This window comes from Sprattus sprattus (assembly GCF_963457725.1).
Source record: "Sprattus sprattus genome assembly, chromosome: 16".
NCBI lineage: Eukaryota > Metazoa > Chordata > Actinopteri > Clupeiformes > Clupeidae > Sprattus > Sprattus sprattus.
In genome coordinates this window covers 26,823,737-26,841,236 of record NC_137914.1, presented here as the reverse complement: position 1 = coordinate 26,841,236, position 17,500 = coordinate 26,823,737, and the positions used below count along the sequence as shown (strand labels likewise).

Below are 17,500 nucleotides of genomic sequence, written 5' to 3'. Positions count from 1 at the left end.
GCCACTGAGTCAACAGAGCGGTAATGACCCCACACTGTCCTTGAGCTGACTGAGGCCGAGCGCAGCACCTACTGCCAGCACACACACACTCACCCCACACCGCCTCCTCCCCACCCCATGCCACCCTCTCCTCCCCCCACACCACCTCTTTCTCCCCCAGGAGTGACCCACACTCAGATTGATCTGTTTTCCTCTGACGTTTGAGAGATGCAGGAGACAGCAGGCCTGTATGTGCTGTAGGCCCAGAGCCATGGCAATCATCTCCCCATCTGCCTCCCCTCCCAGCCACTGTCTGGGGCCTCACCAGGCCCTTCAGTGGGATATAGACACATGTAGAAGACATACGCATGATTATGTATCCGATGAGTATTCCTTTGGATGGCAAAGCTCATAAGGCTTTGCGTGCGTTCAGTGAGAACTACTTACAGTTGGATTAGTAGATTTATTTCTGATGGTGCTGTTTGATCAAATTACACCGAGCCGCACTGTAAATGTGATTAGGTTTGATGTTGTTGGCTGTGTTTTACACAGTGCTTTATTGGGAGATGCCAGTGTATCTATTTAAACTCGCCAGGCAAACAAAACTATAGGATATAACAGGATGAAAGAACCTCCCTTGACTCCACATAAATGTTTAATGGTTGCTGCTCGATGCAAATGATCCAACCATTTGCATAATTCCCTGCCTTCTGCATCAAAACAAGGAACAGCACAATTTAGCAGTTAATCATTTCACACTTACTCATGTCCTTTGCACCAACTATGCCATTTGATCTGCAACATCAGAGGAAAGGGTAGCTAAAAGACTAAGGGAATGGCTGGTGGAAAACAGTTATTCTCTTAGAGTTTTGATATCAAATAACACTGTTAAGACCAGTGGTTAAAATGTCATCGCATATTGTTTGGGGGGGGGGGGGGGGGGTTAAACTCGAGTCACAGCCTGTCTTCCAACTTGTGGGATCTTTAAAAAAGATGGAAATTACAGCTTGATACTGAGATGATCGATGGCCCACTCATCCATCTCCTGAGTCCTTATACAGATCAGGCCAAGGGCATCCTTTGGCTACTAGCCTATACCATAATACCGCAATACGCCATTGAAACAGATCAGAAAGAGAGAGGGGGGGGGGGGGGGGGAGAAACGAAAGAGAGACAAGAAATGAGAGAGAGAGAGAGAGAGGACGGGAGAGAAGGGGGGAGAGAGAGACCTTAAGAGAACCCCCTCCCCACTGCATTCTCATGGCACCAGGCCCAGTATGGAGCTCATTTTCCAGCCCCTTGACTAGTGAGAAACTCCCTAATCTGGGATCCATTACAATTAAAGGTATTAACATTCCTGAGCGGCAGCTCCAGCTCCAGCTCCAGCTCCAGCCACACTGGTTAGCACAGACAATGGCACAGATTGTCATCTCCATAAGCGCCCGCCATGCCTGCTCCCTCAGGTTGGTAACGACCACAGAGAGATTGGGCTTCCCGCGGGACCCATCCGCCGAGCCTGGCCCCGGGGTTAGGGGCTAACTGGTCCGGTTCAGAGGTTTTGCCCCAGAGTGTGAAGGGCAGGATGTGTGTGTGTGTTTGGGGCTGATCAGGGCTAACTGGGGGAAGGATACCATGGTCTTGACTGGTGCTGACGACAAGCCAAAGGGGACTAGATTGAAATGGTTGGCCCCATGAAAAAACATCAATCTCTATTCCACCTCTATTTCAAGAAGCCATTCTGCTTGGTATGTTCCACATTTTAGGGTTCCCTAATCCTTTGCTATGCCACAACTCAAAACAGTGGAGGTGAGAAGAGATAAACAGTCAAAACTTTTACCTTGAACCTTTAACAACAAACTTCCGCATCAGTACATGCCATTGGGGCCAGCCTTCTCAATCAGGAGTGGCGACAGGTCACAGGTGATATGGTGTGGGAGTGATAGGGTGTGGGAGCCATTTGCCCCTGCAGCCCTGCTGTGCTAACATGCTGGGAAAGGCCCTCTGTCTCCCAGCTGCTCCTTCACTGCTACGCTTGTCAGGTGGGAAGGTGCCACACATTCCACCTCCTCTGTAAACAGAGGGCTGGAGACAGGGGGGGGGGGCAGAGGGGATGTCCCCCCCAACACACACACACACACACGCACAGACTCACCGGGGCAGGGACAGGCGGTCAGGAAGGAAGGCGGCCGTTTGGTCCAGACCCTGGAGGTCCCCAGTGGTCAGGGTGGAATTCTTTTCCCTTTCTAAAAAGCGCTGAGGCATACAGGCTCGGCCTTCAGTGCAGGTCAGGGTCAGAGGGGAACTATTTTTAATGTAACAAGCAGTCGTTAAAAAGGACAAAAGAATGCCCACGTTTCACCCAGACCAGTTCGGGGTATGTGTATGTTTGGATGTATCGACATGTGTGTGTGTACAAACATGCATGGGAGTTTGAGAATATGCGAATATGTTTCTTAATGTGTGCATATATGTATATATATATATATATATATATGTGTGTGCATGTATGTGAGTGTGTGTGTGTGTGTGTGTGTGTATGTGTGCGTTTGTATGTGTGCGTGTGTGTGCGTGTGTGTGTGTGTGTGTGTGTGTGTGTGTGTGTGTGTGTGTGCGTGTGCCTGTGTGTGTGTGTGTGTGTGTGTGTGTGGCATGGTCAGTTAAGAGTTCAACTGGCATCTCAGTGATCTGTGTCTGCCTACACGGATGACTAACTTGTTTAAAACTGGTTTTATGATGTGTTGATGATACAGTGGTTAGCACTGCTAACCTCCAAGCTAGGGTTTGATTCCATGCCAATGCAGGGTGCCTTTGTGAGTCCCTTTGGACAAAAGCGTCCGCCAAATACCTAACCTTTACCTTTAATGCCAGTTAACACACCCTAAAAAACATATAATATCAAAACATGTCCTCATATGTCAGACAAGAAGCTAAAACAGCAACATTTAATCAGCCATGCAAAGCCTGATGAGGAGGACAACGATCAGTGAAGAGAAAAAACGACAAGGCCTCATCCCACCTCGCCCTCAGGATGGCCAGCAAACAGGCCGTGACCGACTGGAGACCAGGAGATCCCTGGCCGTATATCTGTTAATGCAGCGTGAACACCCTCAGACAACCAGAGAGACTAGAGGCCTTAAGAGCGCAGAGCCAGACGCTCAGGCTAGGCTCCTCTGTGGACTTTGAGGGATTACTCAGCACTCGCACGGCAAACAGACGGACACAAAGCCTCGAGGCTCGGCCTCTCTCTCTCTCTCTCTCACGCCCCAAATGCGGCCTGCGTTGAAAACCAATCCATCTCGAGAGGTCTGTCGCGCGTTACCGTGGAGATGTCGGTTAAAGTTTTTTGTCTTGACCGTGTCACCTGGGTGGGGGGTGGGGTGTGAGTGCGAGTGCTGCTTTGCCCAGCATGACAGAACACGTCTGTGGCAACACCTGGTCTCACCGGGAGCCTACCTACATCCAACACCAAAACACTCTTTGGAAAATGGGGATTTTTTTGTATTGCTTTCTATTTTTATTCAAACTGTGATGCACTGGAAAATCATGCCCCAAACAATACGGTTAGGGCTCATGAAGGTCCACCAGTTTATCTGTCCCTCAGAGCTCTTGAGCACACTCTGACCCTAACCTCCTCATCAGGTCACACCATTTCATGGGCAACACAATACCCCTAACCCCCCAAAAAACAGGGTCACCTGGTACAGCACCTTTAACCTCACAGAGTAAACAAGCCCTGCCGGGTGGAGAGACAGAGAGAGCCAGAGAGAATGAGAGGTATTCATTTTTGGACCGACTGTCTTGACAAAAACAGCAGGGCATGTGGACCTGAGGTTTTAATTAGTATGAATGAGTGTGTATGCGATGGAGGAAACATCTGCTGGACTGAACAGAGTTGACACTGCTACCGCTGTGGGAACCTTGTGTGTGTGTGTGTGTGCGTGTGCCGTGTGTGTGTGCGTAGGAGGGGGGATCTATAAGCTGGAAAGGGACACGCTCACTTTCACTGAGCCTCTGCAGTAGTTATTAAACTGAGCTTTTTCAATTAGAGAGGATTTATAAGGGCCACTGCAAAGGCAGGGGACAGCGGACGGGCCCAGGGGCGTTAAGAAGGATATAGAGTGTGTGTGTTTGTGTGTGTGTGTGTGTGTGTGTGTGTGTGTATGTGTGTGTGTGTGTGTGTGTGTGTGTTTAGAGGGATCAGAATCAGGAAAGATGAGGGGAGGCGGAACAGTCTGATTGCTCATGGGTTTACAAGGTCTTACCACTTTGCTGTCTCCCTTAAGGACCCGACCCCCCCCCCCTGCCCTCTCACAGTTGGGTCAGTCCCATTCTCCCCAATTCCATCTAAGTGTTCCCAGACTTTGGGACCTCTAAAGAACGTGTGGTTGACATGTTCTCCAAAAAATTCCCTGAGCAACATCTTGTTTCCGAAGATCTGTCCTCAAGGGGAAACACCAGCCCCTGACAACAACCAGCACTTTGTAGAGCACAACACCGAACATTCTAGAATAATGGCTCTAGCATACAATGTGCAATGTCATGCAGAGCAGCTAGCACACTTTTTCCTCCCCGTCCACATAAAAACCTCTCTCAGTGCCACGCCACGGCCCAAAAGCAGAGTCAATGTCCCGGAACGAGCTCTGGCAGGGCTAATGGCCTTTAAACAGGCTCCTGTCTGACCATCTTAATGAGGAAAGCTTTCACAGACTGTCTACAGGAACGGCAGTCTAAGCAGACCACCTCGCTCGTGGTGCCTACAGCCAAACTCCAGTCGGAGCTGGGAGTCATTTTTGTATCAACGCTGCAGGAGTACTCGACTTGACTCTGGGGCAGTCGTTTCCAGACGACCGCAGACATGCGCCTACTGGGCAATTACAGGACTGTCACCCCACAGAGGGAGGGGGGAGGGCACTTGGCTAGTTGTACAGGGGTTTGGGTTCTACACCCCAGTTGGGTGACATATTGTGTTCTCCAACACACAATACAGGTCTCCTAAGCAGACTATTCTGTAAAAAAAATCTACAGTAGACAGAATCCCCCCCCCCCCTTTTTCCTCCAGACAGCACTATTCATAGACACCTCTCTGTGCTCCAATAATGGAGGACTTTCACTAGGAGTTGAAGCCTTGTCCACAGTGCCTGGAGGAGATTAGAAAAGGCTGATCACTAATTCATGACCAGCTCTCCACTGGGCCAGCTGTCAGAGGGCCCTACTCATTTAGCTGGGGGGGACATCCCTATTGTTGTCCTCCCAAACAAGGGTCCCCTCCCACTGTCCCCCTCTAATGCCCCCCCACCCCCCATACCCTGCGTCCTCTCATGGCTATCTCTCCATGACTGGTCAGGTAGCATCTCCACAATGGTCAGCTAATAGGATGCTCTGTTAGAGGTGCTGGGCCCACAATGGCACTTTTCAGCCCAAACCTGTGGTCAGCACAAAAAGTAGGTCATCAAACAGAGCTGACTTCAAAAAAATCACACAAACACACACACAAACATAAACACACACCAAATTCATGCTCAAAAAGAGACAAAACCAGGCAGAAATGAATGACATGATAGAGGTGGGTTGTCAGTTGAGTTTGAAAAAGTGAAATCATTTCATAACTACTGGATTAATATTCAGATCCATTTGGTGCATATTAAAGGAGAGAACCGCCTGCCGTTTACCATCACTAAGATCATGTCTACACTTTCTGTCATCCTTATGGGAGAACATACATTAAAAAATATCTATCCACAAGAACAAGAACAGTTGAACGGCTGGAGTGAGACTATAGTTAGAGTTATAGAAGACACACACACACACACACACACACACACACACACACACACACACACACACACACACACAACAGCAGCAGCAGCAGCAGAAGCAGCAGCCAAGGGCCCAGTTCCAAAAGGAGAATGCCACAGAGTTGGAAGATACAGCCCAACTGGGACGACATTACGGGAGGAGCGTTGTTTTTGGTTTCAGTTCTAGGCTGCAGGGTCCAGCCAAGCCAATTTGTAATTTCATCTGAGAAGATTCTAAAGTGGAAACTAGTAATTAAATAGCTACCACAAGCGACCAAACCAGCCTCTGCGTTTTCTGCGCCACAACAAAGCATAGTTTTGGCATTTGTAGCCACCCTACCCAACCTCAGCTGCAACTTTCAACACACATTTGCGCACACTGAAACAAAAGAGGCCTGAGGGTTGTGCAATCATTATCTATTTTAAGTAGGCGGCACTGACTTTCCAAGGAAGCTGATAACACACAGTTGTGAGATGTGCAATATAATCTATTCCTTTCATATCGTACACTAAATTGTATCTGTACATTCATTCTAGAGGAACATCGTTGCTATTACACTTAATGAACATGTTAAGTGTAGGCCAAATAACAAACTGTAAACCTATATGATCCAAAGATCTAATTGATTTCGTTGACAGGGTAAAAGATTTCAATTTCACGTCATAAGTACTGGTTGCCTGCACCAAGAACTGACTGCGTGTGATGATGAGGCAATTAGTGAACAACAGATACATACATACACGATCGAAACCGAAATGTAGTGAGACTGACGTTGACACCTGGGAGACGAGGCATATGCGTGAGTGGCAGTCTGGGGCAGTAGAGCAAAGTTTGCTGAACCGTGCAAAACCGGCCCCTATAGCCTGTCCCCAAAAAGCATCTGTTCTCCCGCACGCTAGCCAAGTTCAGCACCCTGTTACCCAACTAATGTATTAATCCGTCCACAAATGTAGCCTTTTCGTCCAATGTGAATCTGCATCTTGACCGGACTGGGCTTTCCTTAGGCAATAACTAATTGTTTCCAAATACTTACCAGCAAACTTCAACCAAACAATCTAGTTTCTGGTATTTTGCCAAAATTGAAATAGTGGACAAGGCTTCAGGTGTAATCAGCAAAGAACACCTCAGTATTAGAAGACTTTAACATAGGTAAGTGCTCAGCTGATCAGAGCATTGCTGTTACACTGGCAACACACAGACTTGTCTGCCAGTCAATCGTAGTAGCTATGTTATAGCCTACTATTCTGACAGCATGGTTCTGACATTTGAATGTAAAATAAAACTTTCTGACACGTACATTGCCAGGTGTACCACCAACATTTGATTTGCAAATCAGTACCATTTATTTCACAGCCAACTATATTATTCCGCAACTTTATTTGATCCATTTGCAGACGTAGTGATGGCTTCGCTTTAGTGCAACAAATTGTATCCGTCAAAGTTTGTAGAAGTGTATAGCCTACAGTGCAACCAACTTCCATGAATGAAGCGTTTCCATAAGAGTAGATACAACTCATCGAAATGATTAAGCAATTCTAACAGATTTGAATTAGGCTAGTCATACTGAAGGATCTATGAAATTTAAATGTCTTACCTTGGCTCGGTCATTTTCTTCACATTGTACGAACAAAAAAGTTGAAATGAAAGTAAAGCTCGCAGTTTTCCCACACGACTAAAGAAGACGATATGTGGCCAACCCTATGTGGATTCTCCCTCAGCACTGCCCGACAGAGCGAGTGAGGTAAACGGTCAGTTTCCCCCGCCCTCCCCTCGATGGGCTCGGTCTACCCCGTGCTGTAAGGGTTCATATGGTGTGTAATCTGATATCAGTACTGTATCACACACGACCGTGTTTTGTGTAGCGAAGAATTCCTTCTATCCTAACACGACGAGCTCTTTAGCGTCATCTAGCGACGAGTCTCACAGAGTTACATGTGAAACTGACAACCTTTCAGCAAGTCCTGCCAGCTTTGATGCGTATGAAACAAAAGGCTGAAGGATCTCTGAAACTTAGGCTATCCTTTAACGATAATCAAAATGGACGGACCATTGACTTCCAGTCAAGCCCAATTTAAACGTATACAGTAACATTTGGGAGTTTCTGACATCTAGCTTATTTACACACACAAATACAGCAGATATGGGTTACTGGACTGGCAATAACTGTCAATATGTTAGGATATTATAAGTACAATGTTCTGCCTTTCCAGTAGTAGGAATAAGATAAGTAAGATAGTAAGATAAATACAGTACTGTAAAAGTACATTATTCATATTTGCCAAAACCAATGTTACTATTTATGTAGCCTCTGTGTGTGTATGTGTTCCCAGCTGAGTCCGCCAAGGCCACTTGAAATAAATGGACACAAAAATCAGTTGTAAAAAGCAGTGTTTGGGCATTCAACACTTTATTCACAAACTAATAACTGCTATTAAATGTCCACTGGTGAACCAAAAGAAACAAAAATAGAGGAATGATAAATCTATGTAACTGTACAAGTCATTGTTATGTTAAAACCCATCTCTATTCTTCTTTCATATACAGCAGTCCCTTTAAAAGTGCAGAGGAAAAGTTTAATTCCTTTCTCAGCCATCCTCTTCGTCTTCATGTTACTCAATTATTTAATTCATTCAGTTATTTATATTAATCAGGCAGAGGGACCATACAATTCAAACGACACACCATCTTGTACAAAACTCTGTTCAGTCCAGATTGGCAGGGTTTTAGGGTGGCATTCATAGTGCGGCTATAAAATCAATCAGGTAAGAATTGATCTCATCTCACGGCATGGAGCATATCACTGTAGAGGATCTTCTGTTCTGTGTACTATAAAATATATTTTAAAACATTTAAACGAATGGCAAACATACATTCAAACACACACAGCAAGTTTTATATAGATTTGTTTACCAGAACGTAATAGCACCATGTTAAGCAGGGGTAATTGACCAGGAACACTGGCCCAGTGGCGGTGAGTTTTTTCTTCACAGAATGTATGACTGTGTTAAATCACATTAGCGAATGCACACTTTTGTTTGAAAGATTTATGTCAAATCATCGCATTAAGATCTGAAAGCTGCAGGTTCCTAGGTGGGGAAATAACCCCCCCAGTTTTACAGATTGAAAGCAATGCACTGCACGAGTCAGAGGTCTCTTCTGTGGCTGTGAAAGTAAAGGCTGTAGGAGCCCATTGAGGAACAGTGTGGTTCATTGTGTGTGATTGCAAGAAAAAAGTCACAGAATGTGATGCTGGGCCTTATGGAGTCAGTGTAAGCAGGCTGGGCCAAGCCTGTGTTTGGCCACTGAGACAGAGGCAATTTAAGAGGATCCTTTTACTCTGTAAAGTGTTGGAGTAGGTAGAATCGTGGAAAGCCACTCAAATGCAAAGGTATATATAGGATTGGTGTCCAATAACTTCTTTTTCATTTGTTCATGAACAAAATGTCAACCATCGGGCACATTTAGGTAACAACATTGACAATGATGACACATCTAAAAATATTGTTGTTGTCTTTTTTTTCTTTTTTTTTTCAATTTTCATTTTCTAAAAACTAACAGAAAAAAAACAAATATGATGAAGGAAAACATAGCTGCAACACTGTAAATGGATGGCACTGGAGCATAACATGACGCCATGTCAACACGGTCATTTCTACAACCTATTACATACATTCCCCTACACACCCCATGAAATAGGGCCTGCACGTGTGTGTATGAGTGTATGTGGGTGTGTGCGTGTAACTTGGAATGCGTTGGCCACATTTTTTTTGGGGGGGGGGGGGGGGGCAGCTTGGTGTGTTGTGACTGGCTGAACTTATGCCACAATGGTTACAACACACACACATACACACACACACACACACACACAGAGATCACACCAATCAAGTTGAATTACAACAAAGCCACCGTGTTTTCACTGTGCAAGTCGCACAAGGTTGCTGATAAAAAATAGCATTTCTCATAGATAACTCAATGTGCCACAAACACTGAAGCTGTGCTAGGAAAAGGGTGTGGGGGTGGTTTGGCAGTCACAAATGACTATAATATAAAATCAATAATCATAAAAAACCCATGAGTAAGATCATGTTAACATGGTCATAAAATAAATCTGTCCTAGTATAACTTGATGAATTTGGGAATCCACCCCCCAACCCCCCCGCCCCTCCCCCCCAAAAAAAAATCCCGCAAAATTTTAAAACACTGAAAACATTTCATATGTGTTTTTTACTTCCTTATTCAGTATGTGTGCTATGTTCCATGCCTACGCCTCCTACTGTTAGTTTTCAGTGTGGAACCTCTGAGGTACCCGGGCCAGTAGATGGGCTGCTGTGAGATGGGCTATGGGCTATAGGCTAGGGGTCACAGGGTCAGCCCTGGGATCTGGGCATTGCTGGACAAGACGGAGCAGGTGAAGGACGGAGCCGGTAGGGGGGATGGTTTGAGTTCCAAGCCACCTGGCTTTGCCCAGGGGACCAAGTGCTAGGGTCAAAGAAGAGGGCTGGGAGGAAGGTGTTTGTCTGTGGGGTGGGCCGGGGCATGGAAGGGGGTCGCTGGCTCTCAAAGTCAGATGGAGCCCCCATCTCTAGAGTCCTTTAGGAATTTGCTGCAGTCACAGAGGGAGGGGCGGAACCTCCGTCGCACCGTCCTTCTCCTAAGGGGCTCCTCTTCCACGCCCCCACCCTCCTCTTCCCCTCCCTCGTCTTCATCATCCTCCTCATCCTCCTCCTCGGGTAGGGCATTCTTGTTCTCTTCCAGGAATTTGTCCAGGAGGCGGGAGGAGGCCTCCCAGGTGCCCCTCTCCTCCTCTAAAGGAGTCGTGGAGACGGAATTGGACGAAGAAGAGGAGGATGTGGCGGAGGAGGAGGAGGAGGAAGAGGGGCCCGGAGCCCGGTTAAGTCCCAGAGCCTCTCTCAGGGCCCCAGCCCCCGCCTCCCTCAGCAGCAGAGCAGGCGTGGCCAGAGTGGTCAGGTAGATGGCCGAAGCCGATTGGCTGGTGGAGGAGACCAGGGCGTGGCCACCTCCCCTCCTCCCGCCCTCCTCCCCCATCATGTCCGGCTCAAGTGGGCGGCGCCGGGGGTCGGGCTGGTTGTCGTTGCTGAGCAACGCAAACATCCTGTCCACAGCGCCGCTGAAGTTGGTCCAGTCCTCCAGGCTGATGTTGAAGTCCAGTTTGAGATCGTAGGCATGCTCGTCGAGTTTGTACATGGGTTCAAGTTCTGACCAGTTGGATGTCCCGGGATACCGGTCCGGCTTGGCTGGGGCTGACTCCTTAGGGGTGTTAACCCTCCCAGCCCTCCCAAATCTGTCCTCTGCAGATACAAACACACACACACACACATACGGACCTCAGTTACATCCAAAACCTTGACACATACACACAAACACACCTCCAAATCCTCCCACAATGTAAAGCAATGTGAGGGCACTTCAACAAAAGCTAAAAACATCCACACTGCTTCCTGTTCACTGAAATGGTAAGCTGAGTCATGAAGTAGCCATGGATACTTGAAATGTGTTTGTTGGAATGATCAGTAGATGTTGTTGAGGAGTTGGATCTGACCAATTACTGTAATCACGTAGAGGCCGAAGGGGTGGAGTGAGGAGAATAAGAGAGAGAGAGAAATCATTTAAATCAAGATTAAAGTGGATTAGTGTTGTCTTAAAGTGATCAGTGGTGTATACAGTATAGGGATTGAATGGCAGTGGACAGGGGGGCATGGTGGATGAATGGCGCCCTCTGGTGGCCGGAAACAGAACAGCATAGTATGGGAGCAGAGCAGAGCAGCCCTGGCTGCATGCAATCAGGAGAAGTCAAAAAGTCGGATGGCTCAGACAAGCCAAATGCAATCATGCAAGCCAAAGGAAAAAATGCACAGAAGAAACAGATCAACAGGCGGAGGAAAAAGAGTAGATAAAAAAAGGAGAAGAAAAGAAAAGAAAATGGTGAGTTAGGAAGTCTGATAGTGGCTTGGTGGTGGCATCGAGTCCCCAGTGATGACAGCAGGGTTTCCAAACTCACAGTGATTTGGAGACGGGCTTCTTCACTTTAGGCCACTTGCGACGGTGAAACTGCCTAATGCGACAAGCAACAACAAGACAGACTGTTACCCTGCCCCGCAAAAGCAGACGAGAATCCATTCGTATACACACACACACACACACACACACACACACACACGCACACACTCACATACACACTCTCTCCATGTATCTCTCTGTCAAGCGTGCACACACACACACACACACACACACAAACACACACACACACACACAGCCTACAGAAACAGCACACACTCAGTGGTGAGCAGAGTCATGCAAGAGGCCAAACAGAGAGTGTGAGGAGGGAAAAGATAAAGAGTAAGAGTGTCCCCACCGCCTCAGAGGACCAATGCTATCGCTGGAGTTATCTTTACAGCGTGGGGTTTGGCATCCAATACCTCACATTTTCAATACACCACTGTATTTCCAAACCATTTCTTATCGGTGTGATTCCATGTGTGTGTGTGTGTGTGTGTGTGTGTTCTGTACTGAGTGTCGATCTGGGTGCTATTGTGATGTGTTGAGATCAAACTCTTTGGAGGAGGGAAGATACCTGTATTCATCATAGCTGCTGCGCTCTTTACCGCCTGAAGAAGAGACAACATCATTGGTTAGAGAGGGTATATTAGGGCAGAGAGGGTCACATCAGAACACCCATGGGCCCACTTTGGGTGATTGGCCAATCATGAGAAGGCCCAAACCTTCACGCCAGTCACAGAATCACACCCAAAACCCAGAAACTTTGTTTAGCTTTTGAAACAAAACTCAATTCAACACAAATGAAAACAAAATGACGACACTCACACAAAAAAACATTTCTATTGATTGTGAACGTGAATTCAGCTCCGTATTAATTATGTAATACAATACAATTACAGTGGCATGCAAATGTCTGCGAGCAAAAGATGACCTGATTTCCAAAGGTAAAGATTACCCATTTCTTTAATATTTTAGGCAAGATTCCTTTCCCCCCCCCCCATCCTTAACATTAAAAAAAAAAAAAAAAAGGCAAAGGGCCTGAAGCAGTAATCTGGGCGTCCTGCATGACCAGCACTTTGCCTAGTGCAGTGCATCTCCTTTGACAGGTGGCACAGCCTGTTCAAATATTGTTTTTCTATCCAACTAAGAGTGTTTCTTCTTGTTTGTTCTTGTTTGGGATTTTCACCCATTCTTTGTTCCAAAAGGCTTCTGGTTCAGTGAAGTTCTTCGGCCGTCTTGCATGCACTGCTCTGTTGAGGTCTTTCCACAGATTTAGGACGATGTTTAGGTCTGGATTTTGAGGTGTGTTTAGGATCATTATCCTGTTGTAGAAGCCATCCTCTTTTCATCTTTAGCTTTTTACAGACTGTGTGATGTTTGCTGTATTTCGATGTATCCATTCTTCCCTCTACCAATGAAATATCCCCTGTGTCACCCACAAGCCCAAAGCACGACTGATCCACTCCCAGTTGGAGAGTTGTCATTAAACACCCTTTTTCTCCAAATATGCCTTTGCTCATTGTGTCCAAAAAGTTATATTTTAACCTCATCAGTCCACAGGCTTGTTTAGATGTTCCTTTGCAAACCTCTGACACTGAATTTTTCTGGTGAAGATAGAGGAAAGGTTTTCTTCTCATGACCCATGAAGGGCATTTTTCCAAAGCTGTTGCTGCCCAGTAGAACAGTGCACCACCACTCCAGAGTCTGCTCAATCTTCCTTAAGGTCTTTTGCAGTCAAATGGGGATTTTGATATTCCTTTCTAGCAATCTTACGAGCAGTTCTCTCTGAAAGTTTTCTTGGTCTTCCAGACCAGACTTGACTTCCACCTTTCCTGTTAACTGCTACTTCTTAATTACATAACAAACTGAGGTAATGGATACCTGAAAATGTTTTGCTATCTTCTAATAGCCTTCAAACGCTTTGTGGGCATCCATTACTTTAACGGTCAGAGTGCTAGGCAGCTGCTTGGAGGAGCCCATGGCTGCTGATTGTTGAAGGTTTAAAAGAGTCAGAGTATTTATAAAGCTAGGACATTTGCATCACATGGCCTTTCCTAATGATGACTGTAAAGTGTGTGACAAAGCACAGCTAACAATAAGCTAACAGGCTAATGAAGGTCTGAGGCTCGAATCTCTTGGGATGCCCAAACTTTGTGTGATGCTCCTTTCCGTTTTCCACTCCACAATCCACTTATCTAGATCAATTTTGTAAGGTATGTTTCCTCTTCAACTGTATGCCTTTTGTAGATCAGGTCATCTTCTACCCTCTTAACTATTCAGTCACAGAAATATAGACCCTTTTGCATGCCACTGTATATTATTATATTGCCATCATTAGGAGGGTGCATTCAATCCATTTTGCTTCACTCAAGAAAAAGTAGCGTCCTGCAACATCTGTAGCCTTTTGTCAGTGCTTTTTTGTAAGCAGAATCATTGCTGATGACATTACCTGTGGACTCCACTTGCTCATACATCTGGGTCAGGGTATCATGAGGGAGGTAGGGTGTGTGTGTGTGTGTGTGTGTGTGTGTGTTGGTATGTTTGTGTGTGTGACAAACAAGGAGGACAAAAAGCGATGCAGGGGCTGGGGTCTGGTGGCAATGAGGATGATGAGGATGCCAGGCAGAACACATTCGCCATCTCACTCTACAGATGAGTGTGCCTATGGGTGTCTGAATGTGGGTGTGGGTGTGTGTGTGTGTGTGTGTGTGTGTGTCTTTGTGTGTGTGTGTGTGTGTGAGTGTGCTCTTATTGGTGTGTATTTGGATGCCAATTTGGATTAGTATTTACATGTCTATGCACTGTATGTTATACGCTTGGTGTCCCACTGCAAGTGTGAGTGTACTGTATATGTGTGTGTGTGCCTGTGAAGAGTATGCGTGTGAATGGATGTGTGTATGAGTGTGTTATGCGTGTACATTTGTGAGTTTGAATGCAGTGACTCACCCAGGTCCAGGCTGCGTGTGCGAGGGTTGCACTGCTTGTGTCCTTTACAGCCACGCAGCTCCATCAGCTGAATGTGCAGCTCGTTAAGGACATGCCGGTCCAGAGTGTTCACCGCATTAATCAGCTGCAGAGAGAGAGGGGATGGGGGGTTGTTATACCGTACGATGCCAGGAGTAAACTAGTCTAGAAATAATCCCAATGCACAATATAGGGTTTTATTATACGGCTCTTCAGAATGTTCCAAAAAGTACCGTTGATTTGAATGGGCCATCCCTACGTCATACCTAACATTAATTCCTGCTAACATACCGCTGCGAAAAGATAATGACCGCTGTCATTGGCAACGGGTTTTGTACTTCTAATTCACATCTTTCATATCATTCCGCCAGAAGTCCAGTCATTTTAACGCAACAGTAGACAGTCATTTGAAGTCAGCAAGTAATGGGTTGCTATGCAACACCTGAAACTTCAAAGTTCTATTTGCTTGAAGAACTATTTCTTTCTAAACGGGACTCATGAAACGGCAACTAAATTAAAAAGAGGTATGTTGGAGGAATGTATTCTATCGTTTTTGGCAAGTTACCGTATAATAAGCGGGATAATGTATTGTCCGTCGCGCGTCGGGGTGTTGTTCGCCCCGTCGGGAATTCTTTTTGGAGAATGACCTCCGGACAATACATTATCCCTTCCATATTTCATAGCACAATATTACGATATGTGTGCATAATCGGAAAAGCCTGAACAGTATGTCTTGGTGGTTCCACTGTTTTTAGACCAGTTGCTATGGACCAGTAGCTATGGAGAGGATGAGGGAGAGACGCTGAGGAGGAACACACCTGGTAAGGGTCGATGTTGAGGTCGAAGAACTCCAGGAAGCCGGTGGCAAACTCACAGAAGAGGAAGTTGTGTGTCTCGTTGATGGTGCGCAGGCACCAGTAGGTGTTGTTGTTGGCACTGGTGCACGCACAGAAAGGCCCCACTGGAGGGAGGGAGAAGAGGGAAGAGCACAGTTAGACATGAAGCTCCTTCAGATGGGAAATACATCATCTAAGACGCACATGGCTATGTTATAAACACACACACACACACACACACACACACACTCTCTCTCTCTCTCTCTCTCTCTCTCTCTTTCTCTCTATATTTATGTGTGCTGCCCTGATTAGGAGAGAGGATCATCGTGTGTATATGCAAGCATGTGATACATTTACTGGTGCAAAAGAGAGTATCTGTCATTGTTTATTGCGTGTGTGTGTGAGAGAGAGCGTGTTTGTGTGTGTGTATGTGTGTGTGTGTGTGTGTGTGTGTGTGAGAGAGAGAGAGAGAGAAGGAGCGTGTATATGTGGGTTTGAGTGGGTGTGATTGTGACAGAGAGCGTGTGTGTGTGTGTGTGTGTGTGTGTGGGTGAGAGAGAGTGTGTGTGTATATGTGAGAGATACACTCACTGGTCCAGAAGGGGGCTGTGTCCAAGTGCTGGTTGTCGTGTGTGTGGGTGTGTGTGTGCGTGTGTGAGAGCGTGTAGTGTGTGTGTGTGTGTGTCTGTGTGTGCGTGTGTGAGAGCGTGTAGTGTGTGTGTGTGTGTGTGTATTTGAGTGAGAGATCCACTCACTGGTCCAGAAGGGGGCTGTGGCCCAGTGCTGGTTGTCGTGTGTGAAGAGCGTGTAGTGTGTCTGTGTGTGTGTGTGTGTGTGTGTGTGTTTGAGTGTGTCTGTGTGTGTGTGTGTGTGTGTGTGTATATGTGAGAGATCCACTCACTGGTCCAGAAGGGGGCTGTGGCCCAGTGCTGGTTGTCGTGTGTGAAGAGCGTGTAGTGTGTGTGTGTGAGAGTGTGTGTGTGTGTGTGTGTGTGTGTGTGTGTGTGTGTATGTGTGTGTGTGTGTGTGTGTGTGTATGTGTGTGTGTGTATATGTGAGAGATCCACTCACTGGTCCAGAAGGGGGCTGTGGCCCAGTGCTGGTTGTCGTGTGTGAAGCAGGTGAGGCCAGGCATGCTGCAGGTGTCGTTGTTACGGAGACGCTTCAGCAGCTTCCTCATCTTCTTCCTCCGCTTCTGCTCCTGAAGCAGCCACTGCTTCTTATCCTTCTTCTCAGCCTTCCTGCACACACACACACACACACACACACACACACACACACACACATTTTGTTATTAAATGGTTATCTGAGGGAGTCCAACATACACCTGACACAGAACTAAGTTGGATTCCCAAGTGTGCAAGTTGACTGAGCACTTCAACTTACAAGCTGACAGTCAATTATGTTGGCCATGGTGGTTTTATTGAAAATCTGATGAATCACAGTAAGTTTAAAATTATAGCACATACTGCCAACTGAATGGAGCCTGTCTACATGGCGAAAAGATGCAAAGCAACATTAGGAATGTTATATTCCATATTTAAAGTTTAAAACTTTTGACTTTTTACTTTTTAAAGACCCCCTTTTAATCACCAACATTTTGGTTAATAACTGTAATTTAATTTACAGATTTCTCCTCAGTAACTATAACAGAATACAATTACATTATTTTTGTAATTTGATTACGTAACTCGATTACGTGTAACTGGATACTCCTCAACCCTGCACATATCGCTGCTGCTTATGCTTCATGTCTGTCTTACTCCAGATAAACCACCATTCATGAAATGCACATACAATATGTACCATACACCTGCACACCACACAAACAAACGACACTTATACAATATGTATCCAGCCAAAGAGTTATAAATCTGTTTGGCCACAAACGCACGCATGCGCATGCA

At 46.2% G+C, this 17,500-nt stretch overlaps 2 protein-coding genes across 2 annotated transcripts in view; both read right to left on the bottom strand.

The window, feature by feature from the left end:
• Positions 1-7,528, bottom strand: part of arhgap46b (Rho GTPase activating protein 46b) — an 89,750-nt gene extending 82,222 nt beyond the window's left edge. The window contains exon 1 of the mRNA XM_080854155.1: positions 7,370-7,528. Within this exon, the coding sequence (XP_080710281.1) occupies positions 7,370-7,383 (14 nt within the window). The 5' untranslated portion in view covers positions 7,384-7,528. The remainder of the gene's footprint in view (positions 1-7,369) is intronic.
• Positions 7,529-10,000: 2,472 nt separating this feature from the next.
• The window catches only part of LOC308377285 (extracellular sulfatase Sulf-2-like), a 139,436-nt gene continuing 131,936 nt past the window's right edge, over positions 10,001-17,500 (bottom strand). Inside the window, exons 16-20 of the mRNA XM_080853868.1 lie at positions 16,665-16,834; positions 15,576-15,718; positions 14,740-14,863; positions 12,368-12,401; positions 10,001-11,077 (exon numbers count right to left, since the gene is read on the bottom strand). Of these exons, the coding sequence (XP_080709994.1) occupies positions 10,339-11,077; positions 12,368-12,401; positions 14,740-14,863; positions 15,576-15,718; positions 16,665-16,834 (1,210 nt within the window). The 3' untranslated portion in view covers positions 10,001-10,338. The remainder of the gene's footprint in view (positions 11,078-12,367; positions 12,402-14,739; positions 14,864-15,575; positions 15,719-16,664; positions 16,835-17,500) is intronic.